The sequence below is a fragment of the Lagenorhynchus albirostris genome, chromosome 4, assembly GCF_949774975.1.
Source record: "Lagenorhynchus albirostris chromosome 4, mLagAlb1.1, whole genome shotgun sequence".
Lineage (NCBI taxonomy): Eukaryota > Metazoa > Chordata > Mammalia > Artiodactyla > Delphinidae > Lagenorhynchus > Lagenorhynchus albirostris.
This window is the reverse complement of record NC_083098.1, coordinates 24,991,323-25,003,542: the sequence shown is the minus strand read 5'-3', so window position 1 is coordinate 25,003,542 and position 12,220 is coordinate 24,991,323. Positions and strand designations below refer to the sequence as shown.

General features: G+C 33.2%; 1 protein-coding gene across 2 annotated transcripts in view; it reads left to right on the top strand.

Annotated features, from left to right (window-relative positions):
• The window catches only part of ANAPC10 (anaphase promoting complex subunit 10), a 74,156-nt gene that overhangs the window by 18,927 nt on the left and 43,009 nt on the right, over positions 1–12,220 (top strand). For both annotated transcript variants that reach the window (XM_060147699.1, XM_060147698.1), the window contains exon 4: positions 9,674–9,794. In XM_060147699.1, coding sequence (XP_060003682.1) covers positions 9,674–9,794 — 121 coding nt within the window. The remainder of the gene's footprint in view (positions 1–9,673; positions 9,795–12,220) is intronic.

Sequence of the window (12,220 nt, the reverse complement as noted above, 5' to 3'; positions counted from 1 at the left end):
ATATTCCATTGTATGTATATAGCACATTTTGTTTATTATCAATGGACATTTGGATTGTTTCCATCTTATGGCTATTGTGACTAATGCTGCTATGAACATGATGGACAAATATTTATTTGAGTCCTGGCTTTCAGTTCTTTTGCACATATACCCAGAGGTAGAATTGCTGGATCAAATGGTGATTCTATGTTTAATTTTTCGAGATACCACCATACTGTTTTCCACAGCAGCTGCACCATTTTACATCCTGAACAGCAATATACAAGAGTTCTGATTTTTCCACATCCATACCAACACTTGTTTTCTGTTTTTTGATAATAGCCATTGTAATGGGTGTGAAGTGGTTTTGATTTGCATTTCTCTAATGATTAGTGATGTTGAGCCTCTTTTCATGTGCTTATTGGCCATTTGATATCTTTTTTGGAGAAATGGCTAAGTCCTTTGCCCATTTTTGAATTGGGTGTTTTGGTTTTTTGTTGATTTTTAGGAGTCCTATATGTATTTTGGATATTAGTCCCTTATCAGATACATGATTTCCAAATATTTTCTCCCATTCTGTGGATTGCCTTTTTATAAAAGTGCTTAATTTTGATGAACTCATTTTGTCTATTTTTTATGCCTTTGTTGTCATATATCCTTGTTTAGTTTTTAAATCCTTTTTTATAAGTTACTGGTTTTGAGTTACTAATATTTTGTTGAAAAATTTTATGTTTATATTCTTGAGGGATATTAGTTTATCATTTTCATTTATTGTAATATCTTAGTCTGATTTTATTACTGGGTAATATTGGCCTGATAAAATGAGTTGGGAAGTGTTTCTGCCTCTATTTTTCTTTTTCTTTTTTTTAAACCATTTTTTAAAAATTGAAGTATAGTTAATTTACAATGTGTTAGCTTCAGGTGTACAGCAAGGTTATTCGGTTTTACATATATATATATATATATATATATTCTTTTTCAGATTCTTTTCCATTATAGGTTATTACAAGACATTGAATATACTCTGTGCTATACTGTAGGTCCTTGTTTATCTATTTTATACATAGTAGTGTATATATGTTAATCCCAAACTCCTAATAGATCTTCCCTCCCCTCCCCCCCAACCCCACTATCCCCTCTGGTAACCGTAAGTTTGTTTTCTATGTCGGTAAGTCTATTTGTTTTGTAAATAAGTTCATTTATACCATTTTTAAGATTCCACATAAAAGTGATATCATATGATCTTTGTCTGACTTACTTCCCTTGATATAATAATCTCTAGGTCTATCCATGTTGCTGCAAATGGCATTATTTCATTCTTCTTTATGGCTGACTAATTTTCCATTGTGTATGTATACCACATCTTCTTTATCCATTCATCTGTCTTTAGATATTTAGGTGGCTTCCATATCTTGGCTATTGTAAATAGTGCTGTAGTGAACATTGGGATGAATGTATCTTTTTGAATTACAGTTTTCTCCAGATATATGCCCAGAAGTGCGATTGCTGGATCATATGGTAACTCTATTTTTAGCTTTTTAAGGAACCTCTGTACTGTTCTCCATAGTGGCAGCACCAATTTACATTCCCACCAACTGTGTAGGAGGGTTCCTTTTTCTACACACCCTCTCCAGCATTTATTATTTGTAGATTTTTCTAATGATATGGCCATTCCAACTGGTATAATGTGATACCTTATTGTAGTTTTGATTTGCGTTTCTCTAATAATGAGCAATATTGAGGATCTTTTCATGTACCTGTTGGGCATCTGTGTGTCTTCTTTGGAGAAATATCTGTTTAGGTCTTATGCTCATTTTTTGATTGGGTTGTTGTTTTTCTGTTATTAAGCCATATGAACTGTTTGTATTTTGGAAGTTAATCCCTTGTTGGTAGCATCATTTGCAAATGTTTTCTCACAGTCTGTAGGTTGTATTTTCATTTTGTACATGGTTTCCTTTGCTGTGCAAAAGCTTTTAAGTTTAATTAGGTCCCTTTTGTTTATTTTTGTTTTTATTTCCATTACTTGAGGAGATGGATCCAAAAAAATCTTGCTGCGATGTATGTCAAAGAGTGTTCTGCCTATGTTTTCCTCTAAGAGTTGTACAGTATCTGGTCTTACATTTAAGTCTTTAATCCATTTTGAGTTTACTTTTGTATATGTTGTTAGAGAATAGTCTAGTTTCATTCTTTTACATGTAACTGTCCAGTTTTCCCAGCACCACTTATCTTTTCTCCATTGTATATTCTTGCCTCCTTTGTCGCAGATTAATTGACCATAAGTGCATAGGTTTATTTCTGGGCTTTCTATCCTGTTCCATTGATCTATATGTCTATTTTTGTGCCAGTACCATGCTATTTTGATGACTATAGCTTTGTAGTATAGTCTGAAGTCAGAGAGTGTGATTCCTCCAGCTCCATTCTTCTTTCTCAAGATTGTTTTGTCTATTCGGGGTCTTTTGTGTTTCCATGCAAGTTTTAAAATTTTTTGTTCTAGTTCTGTAAAAAATGCCATTGGTAATTTGATAGGGATTGCACTGAACCTGTAAATTGCCTTGGGTAGTATGGTAATTTTAACAATATTGATTCTTATAATCCAAGATATCTTTCCATCTGTTTGTGTTGTCTTCAGTTTCTTTCATTAGCATCTTATAGTTTTTGGAGTATATGTCTTTTGCCTCCTTAGGTAGGTTTATTCCTAGGTATTTTATTCTTTTTAATGCGATGGTAAATGGAATTGTTTCCTTAATTTCTCTTTCTGATCTTTTGTTGTTAGTGTATAGGAATGCAAGAGATTTCTGTGTATTAACTTGGTATCCAGCAACTTTACTGAATTCATTGATTAGCCCTAGTAGTTTTCTGGTAATGTCTTTGGGATTTTCTATATACAGTATCATGTCATCTGCAAACAGTGACAATTTTACTTCTTCTTTTCCAATTTGTTTTCCTTTTATTTCTTTTTCTTCTCTGATTGCTGTGGCCAGGACTTCCTAAACTATGTTGAATAAAGGTGGTGAGAGTGGGCATCCTTGTCTTGTTCCTGAGCTTAAAAGCTTTTAGCTTTTTACCATTGAGTATGATGTTAGCTGTGGGTTTATCATATATGGCCTTTATTACATTGAGGTATGTTCCCTCTATGCCCACTTTCTGAAGAGTTTTTAACATAAATGTTTGTTGAATTTTATCAAAAGCTTTTTTTCAACTATTAAGATGATCGTATGGTTTTTATTGTTCAATTTGTTAATGTGGTATATTACATTAATTTGTGGATATTGAAAAATCCTTGCATCCCTGAGATAAATCCCACTTGATCATCGTGTATGATCCTTTTAATGTATTGTTGGATTCTCTTTGCTAGTATTTTGTTGAGGATTTTGGCATCTATGTTCATCAGTGATATTGGCCTGTAATTTTCCTTTATTGTGGTATCTTTGTCCAGTTTTGGTATCAGAGTGATGGTGTCCTCATAGAATGAGTTTGGAAGTATTCCTTCCTCTGCAATTTTTTGGAATAGTTTCAGAAAGGTAAGTGTTAACTCTTCTCCAGATGTTTGGTAGCATTCACCTGTGCAGCCATCTGGTCCTAGACTTTGCTTGTTGGGAGTTTTTAAATTACTGATTCAATTTCAGTACTGGTAATTGGTCTGTTCATATTTTCTATTTCTTTTTGGTTCAGTCTTGGGAGATTGTACCTTTCTAAGAATTTGTTCATTTCTTCTAGGTTGTCCATTTTATTGGTGTATAGTTGCTTGTAGTAGTAGTCTCTTATGATTCCTTGTATTTTGTGGTGTCAGTTGTAACTTTTCCTTTTTCATTTCTGATTTTATTGATTTGGGCCCTCTCCCTTTTTTTCTTGATGAGTCTGGCTAAAGGTTTATCAATTTTGTTTATCTTTTCAAAGAACCAGTTTTTAGTTTCATTCATCTTTTCTATTGTTTTTTTTTTTAGTCTAAAAGGATTCATATAGAATCACTATTATTTCTTGCTTAGATATTTGATAAAATTCACCATTGAAGCTATCTGTTCCCAGAGTTTTCTTTATGTGAAGTTGTTGGGTTTTTAAATTAAACATACAACGTCTTATTTCTTTAATTGATTTTCTATTCTTGAATCAGTTTTTTTTTTTTGCCATAGCACAGATTTTCTCTTTAATTACCAATTTTTCTCCCATGTTCATTGAGACATTTCTCCCCCCAGAAAAATATAGTTTTTTTATGCCTGTTGTCAGCAGATTTTTTTATTTTTTATTTGTTTAATTTAATTTTTATTTTATATTGGGGTATAGTTGATTTACAATGTTGTGTTAGTTTCAGGTGTACAGCTAAGTGACACAATTATAAATATATATATATCCATTCTTTTTCAGATTCTTTTCCCATATAGGTTATTACAGAATATTGAGTAGAGTTCCCTGTGCTATACAGTAGATCCTTGTTGATTATCTATTTTATGGAATCAGTTTGATAATTTGTTTTTTTCAAAGAACTTGTCCATTTTATCAAAATTATCTAATTTATTGACCCAAAGTTGTTACTAGTATTCAGTTATTACAATATTGTGATTTATAAGAAGAATACATGGTTATTCAGATGTCTCATATATACTTGGTCTTCGTTCATAGTTCCTGGCTCACAGCTCCCCAAACCCTTGGAATTTCCTGAATTTTAAGAGCAATGGGGTAATATTTGACTTCTTGCTCTCAGGCTCTTGAAAACACTTTAGGGAAGGTGACTTTTGGATTCCACTCAAGGGTGGGAGCTGGTTGTGGGGAGAACCAGCCGTGTGATTAGCAGGTTGGAACTTTCAGTTCCACCCCCTGATTTCCAGGGAAGGGAGACAATGTTTTCCAGTATGTTCACATTATTATTTCCTATTGCATATGCTCTTCTTCAGCTTTGCTACTAGTTAATCAAGAGACATCTATGTCTCCCCTCTTGAAACTGGTCAGGCCTTTGTGGATTTCTTGTCTAATAGAGTACGAATGTTATGATACTGTTATTTCTAAGGCTTGATCATAAAAGGCAATCTGCCTTGTTCTCTCGTTTATGTGATTCTCTCCCTTTATACCCATCTACCATGCTGTGAGAAAACACACATCAAATGGAGAAGCCCATAAAAAAAGTGAATCAAAACCCAAGCTCTCAGCTAGGCTCCCAGCTGACAAGTGTCACCAGCTTACCACCATGTTAGTGAGCTGTCTTGGAAGCAGGTCCTTCACCTCTGAAGTCAAATAGCCACACCCAGTGCTATGTGGAGCCTTCCCCTCTGGGCCCTGCCCGAATTCCAATTCATAAACAAAATAATGATTATTTTTTTAAGCCACTAAGTTTTGAGGTAGTTTGTTATATACCTATAGGTACATATTTATGTTTTCTCTTTTTAAATTATTATTTTTTAATTCCATCATCTCAGTCTTTTCTATATCTGTCTTAATTGACTGATTTTTCCTCATTATGGGTCATATTTTTCTGATTCTTTGCAGTAATTTTTGATTAGATGCCAGATATAGTAAATTTTACCATGTGGAGTGTTGGATTTTGTTTTATAAAGACGATTAGACTTTGTTCTGGTAGGCAGGTAAGTTCTTAAGAATCAATTTGATCTTTTTGAGGCTTCATTTTAAGCCCCTTTACTGTGGTCTAGAGTACCTTTTACTCTAGGGTAGAAGTCAGCAAACTTTTTGTAATGGGGTAGGTAGTAGATATTTTAGGCCTCGCGAACTGTGTTTTAAGCTGTGGCAACTGCTCAGCTTTGCTGTTGTAGTGCACAGGCAGCTATGGACAGTATGTAAGTGAGTGGGTGTTGCTTTGCTTCAATATTACTTTTTTACAAAAATAAGTGGTCGGTCACATTTGGCCTCTGAGCTGTGGTTTGCTGATCCCTGCTCAAGGGCAGCGAGCCTCCAGTTTTTTTTGGTTTCAGGACCACTTTAAACTTCTATTGAGGTCTCCAAAGATCTTCTGTCTACTTTTTATATCCTCTCAGTATTTACCATATTGGAAATTATAGCTGAGGAAATTTAAAAGTATCTATTTATTCATCTAAAGTTAAATAATTAACCTATTATTATGTTAACATAAATACCATTTTTAGATGAAAAATAACTGTCTCTTCCAAAACAAAAAATAGTGAGAAGAGTGTTATTGTTTTACCTTTTTTGTGAATCTCTTTAGTGTCTGGCTTCAGAGGAGACAGCTGGAGTCACACATATGCTTCTTCATTAAATCTTTTACAGTGTCCCGTGTCAGATCACATCTGGAAAACTCCACTGTATACTCATAAAAGAATGATTCTGAAAAAGGCAAGTAACATCTTAGTGTTATTAGGAAAATAGTTGTGACCTTGTTGATGCCCTGAAAGGATCTTGAAATCCCCTACAGATCCCCAATAGATCCCCAGACCACTCTTTTTTTTTTTTTTTTTTTTTTTTTTTGTGGTACGCGGGCCTCTCACTGCTGTGGCCTCTTCCGTTGCGGAGCACAGGCTCCGGACGCTCAGGCTCAGCGGCCATGGCTCACGGGCCCAGCCGCTCCGCGGCATGTGGGATCTTCCCGGACCGGGGCACGAACCCGTGTCCCCTGCATCGGCAGGTGGACTCTCAACCACTGCACCACCAGGGAAGCCCCCCAGACCACACTTTAAGATCACTTCTCTTGGGCAAGATTAGCCTCATGGAATACAAAGGCTTGATCCTTCTGGGATCTCAAATGAATGTCCTAGACATTTGAGGAGCTATTTGGATTCTCCACTTTGGTTATTGGGAACTCTAATGTTTGCTTACTCTGTGCAAAGCTCTGGGAATTGTTTGGCTTACTGTTTCTCAGTAATTGTCCTTCCCCCAGCAACTGTTCTTTGCATGTCTTTGTGGAGTTTCACCCTATCTATGCCTGTGTAGATTGGTGTTCAAAGACTCAAGGGGACTCAAGGCAGATTTTTGGAGTTTTTTCTCGGTATAGCTCCTTCCTCAGTTCAGTGAGACTGCAAGATTCTTTTAGGCTTTTCTCTGCCTGCATAGCAGTTGAGAAATTGCCATCAGTCAGAAAGCCCAGTTATTCGTAGGACTCACCTCATTCGTTTCCTTTCTCTCAGGACTTACAGGCCTTTGCGTCTTGTCATTCAGTGTCTGCAGACGATTGTTCCATATATGTTGTCTGGTATTCTAGTTGTTTATGGTGGGAGGGCAAGTCCTGTAGCACAATGTATGTGCTTCCTTCCCACATGCATTGCCTCTGGACAAGCAGCATGATTTTCTAAGCAATATTATTTTTAAATTTTACCATGAGATAAAATTTATAAATAATTTTAAAAGGCTTTATGGAATAACAGTTTTAACTTTATGGGAAGTCACAGTTTCCTTCTCAAATCTAATGAAACTACATATATAGCATAAGTTATACATATGATTTCTGGGGCTACATAGACCCAAGGGTAAGAACCCATGATGTAGCTCAAATTTAAAGAATTATAAACATCTGCATGTTACTGTTAAATGGTGTTAATGACAATGCTGGATAAGCTAAGTACAATTAATTAATAGGAAGGTTATAGTAGTTAAGATCATATGAGGCAGGCAGATACATGCGTAAACTACAACACTGCCCACCTACTAGCTTTGTGACCTTAAGCCAGTTATTAACCTGAGTGTTACTTTTTTTTTTTTAATCAGTAAATAGAGGTGATAATAGTTCCTGTATCACAAGGTTAAGGAGTCAATGAGATAATACATATAAAGCATTGCTTCTGGGCCAGACACAGAGTATTCACTTATTCACTTGCTATTTCTGCTGTTGCTGTTGTGTTTATAATCATTAGTGTTATTATTATTCTTTGCCTCTCTAACCTAACCCTGGTTATCTTGTAGGTTCAGCGACTAAGTTATCCTGAATTTAATAACTTAGAGATGAAATTATTCTAAGCAAAAAGTTTGGTCCTTTAGATCTGCTTTTGTTTAAAAAACAAAAGAAAGAAATCCTTAAGGGTAATCTTCATGATCTTTGATCTCTCCATGATAAGAAAGACCTTTCACTGCCTGTTTATGGCTGGTGCATCAGAGAAAAGATCTTTTGTATGCCCTTCAAAATTTCCCCTTCTTTCTTGCCCTTCCCCTCCTGTCTCCTTCCTGGCGCAGCAGACAGAGAAGGATGTCAGTTTGATACCGCTGGCCTCTTTTGAAAACCTGGTAATGGTATTTATCCTGTCAGCAATTCCTGAGTATTTAGCGTTTTACATCTTGATCTGTCTTTATTATTTGAGGAAAAGTCCTTAACTTTCCCCATTCCTTTCTGATGAAAAGCTTGAGCTATAGAAGTTTGGTCCGCTCACTAAGAGCTATAGATCCCCTGCTGTTTTTATAGACTGACTTTTGACACAGGCTACTTCTGTTCAAGGAGCTCGTTATTAAGTGAGTGCCAGTTTATATCAGATCTTAACTTTTAAAGCACGTTTAAATAGACGTCTTTATGGTTTTTTGGTTGATATTTAAATTGTCTGTTTTTCCCCCTAATGACCACAATAATACATGCTTATTTTGAAACATTAATCAGAAAATATAGAAATCATAAAGAAAGAAATAAGTTTCACAACATCAAAATAGTCACTTTTACTATTTTCGTATGATTCTATCTAGACCTTTTTCTATACATATGTAGGTTTATATGACTTTAAAAGTTTTTTTGTTTTTCCCAAAATGCAATCCTTTTTTATATTCTGTTTTGTAATCTGCTTTTTTTCCCTACTGTAACTACATATCTATGTGTATCTTAAATAGTTGTGTAGTACTTCATTAAATTGGGTATATTGTAATCTGTTTAATTCTGTATTGAGATGGACATTTAGGTTGTTTATAATTTTTCAGTAATTTAACTGCAGAACAATAAAGATTTCTCTTCATCTGCTTTAGAGTAGTGTTATTATTGTCTTTTAAAGCATTCTTAGAAGTTGAATTTGTGAGTCAAAGGCTTTGTACCTACTAACTGGCTATGAAAGTAACTTTTTCTAATCAAATTTGGGTATTATCAGTTATTATCATATTTCCCAATATGATAAAAGACTAATGTCTATGTATGTTTTAATTTCTCTTTCTTTGATTATTAGAGATTGAACATATTTTCATGTTTTCTGGCCACTTGCAGTTTTCTGAGATTAATTTTTGTTATGTAGTCTTGGCTTATTTTTCTAAGATATGTATGTTTTAAAAACAGTAGAATTTTATCTCTTGCATTAAGTAATAAGATTATAGTTTCTGTTTTTTTAAACATTTTTCTTTTTGCTAGAATTAGTTTCTCACTTAGCTATTTTCAAGTATTAACATAGGAAATTAAGTAATTAACTACTAACTAGTAAAGAAAAACAAGCTTGTTAGAATAATTCCTTTGTCTAAAATACAAATGAGAACTGAAAACTCTTAATGCTTGTTTGCAGTCTAAGGTACCTATTTTGGCTAAACTGTTTCTTTTTTGCTTACATCTGTTTCTTGATCATGTTCTAGGTAAGAGATGTCTGTAAAAGTATAACATGTGTATCTATTTTTTCATATGTTCTTCATTTTCATCATTGTTAAAATTAAAGAACATGGAAATTATTGATTCAAATACTCATTTTAGCAAACTATATGACTTTTAAAATCAGAAGGTAACGTGTTTTGTATATAATCTTTCCACATGATAAAAGGCTTGTTGTTTTTACTTTATTGCTTTTAGAAGAAAAACAACAGTGAAGACATTATGTATTTATGCGGACTACAAATCTGATGAAAGCTATACTCCAAGCAAGATCTCAGTCAGAGTAGGAAATAATTTTCACAATCTTCAAGAGATTCGGGTATGTCTTTAAAATTTTTTTAAATATTTTGTCCTGTAATGTTTGCTCTTTAGAAGATGGTCACTTTTGACATTAAACAGATTAAAATGTTAATATATAAAAGGAAAATTGTTAATATTTTACAGAACATATTTTAAATTTTTTATATTTTTAATTTTCTTTTGAATTGTGAATGTCATCTTTATTTCTTTCCCAACATCTTATTATGGAAATTTTCAGACATACAGAAAATCTGAAAGATTTAAATAGAGAACTTCAACATACTTATATCCTAGATTCTACTGTTGTTAGTGTTTTGCTATATTTGCTTTATTATAATCTGTCCATTATCTAATTTTTATGTCCATTTCCAAATAAGCTGCAGATATTTATACACATCACCCCAAATGCTTTAGCATGGTATACGATAACTGGAATTATTAATATTTGCTTAAGGTTTATTTTTTAAGGTAAAATTTATATAAATTTTGCATAAATCTTAAGTATATTATCGGTGAGTTTTGACAAATGCATACATCTGTGTAACCCCAACTCTTGTTAAAATTTAGAACATTTCCATTACCCCAGAAAATTCCCTCATATTCCTTCCCAGTCAATCTCCATCTCTATCCTAGCCTTAGAGGTAACTCTTGTTGTGATTTTGTTTATTCATTCATTCATTCATTCCATAGATCAGTTTTGCCTGTTCCAGAATATCATATAAATGAAATCATACGGGGTATACTTTTATGTAAGACTTCTTTCACTCAGCCTAATTTTTTTGAGATTCATCTATGTTGTTGCATGTATCAGTACTTCATTCTTTTTGCTTCCTGAGTTGTAATCCATTGTTTGAATATATCACAATTTATTTATCCTCTGATAACTTTTTGAAGACAGTAAGACAGTGCTTTTGTGACCTGAATTTTATTAATCCCCAAATATTTACATTTCAGAGATATCTTCAATGATTTTGAAATGTATACTTGGAAAGTTCTGGCCCTTAGCATTTTTTCTTTTCAGAAAATCATTGAGCTCAAATAACCATTAAAATCTTTTCAATTAGGTGGTTCTGAGAGATCTGGGAAGGATGTGTGATTTTTGAAAGACTTCCAGTTACTTTGTGGCCTGGACTCTTATTTGACTTAGTGTTTATATTTAGATTCTATCTCTAGAATCTAAATATTTGTATTTCTTCCCTGAGTTAGTGATAAAATGCTTAACAAAAATCACATATACTTTCATTGCTTTCTCATTAAGTGCAGTGCTGTTCTCTTGTGAAATCTGCTTATGTGTGAACAAATAATAAGTAAGGACATTGTCCACAAGTACTTTTTGTTGTTTGTTTTTTTGTCCTTCTTTGAGGTAAGTTCATCACTTCTTGAGAGGATTAGCTGGTTTTCTTCCAGTTATCTTCCTTTACTTTTAAAGAATAATCCTATAAATTTTCTTGAGAACTAATCTGGTTTTGAAAAATTGTCATAAATTAGATAATCTTCTAGTTTAAAAACATTTCTTATTTTGTCTGACAGACTATACTGGTTAATATGTTCTTCCCATGCTTGAATAAATTCATAAATAGATCAGCTCTTAATTTTTATTTAAATTTTTTTTCATTTTTCACTTGTTTCATTCAGAATCTTTTAAATTCTTTTTGTTATCATAATCATATTGGACCATTTGCTAGACCTTCTTTTAGTCGTGTATTTGATACATTTAATTAGTGCTTAGTGCTTAAAGACTTGAGATATTTACTTCTTATACTTTAATTGTTAAACGTTTTATATTTATCATATGATTGGGTCCCTCATATTGAGAAGCTTTTAGGGCGCAGAGTCAGCTTGTTTGGGTTTACAACTAAAGATTTGTCATATACTTCTTCAGACAGGTTGAAATACGTGAAACACTAGAAATAAAAGGTTTTATTCCAAGATATGTGTGGTATATATTTGTAATGTCCACTAGATGTCACCATTGTCCTGTAATTGCTGGTCTCATAAGCTTAGTGATAAGTTCAAGACCTTAAGTAGTCTTAGTTGGACTAGTTTTTTCTAGAGTATATATATTCAAAAATTCTTTAATTCATTTTGGGAACTATACATCTTCATATCTGATCTAGATTTAGATCAGATTTATGTATTAAATATATGTTTGTATTTTGTAAATTAGAGAAACTTTAAATGATATTTGGACCATTGTAGAATACTTTTAATCTAGTCTTTGCTTCTATGATTTAAGTCATGAAACATTGGTCATATAGAATAAGGGCTCTTTTAAATAGTCTCTTAATTTTATTCTAAGTGTAGTGACCACATAGCCTCATGAGACCAGTAATACTAAATATTACCAGGTGATAATGTAAGTTGTTTTCCTGAAAAACTTAATGAACCTACTGCTTTTCTGCCACAGTTCTCACTAAGGAACCATAATTTTTGGATTTTGCTTTA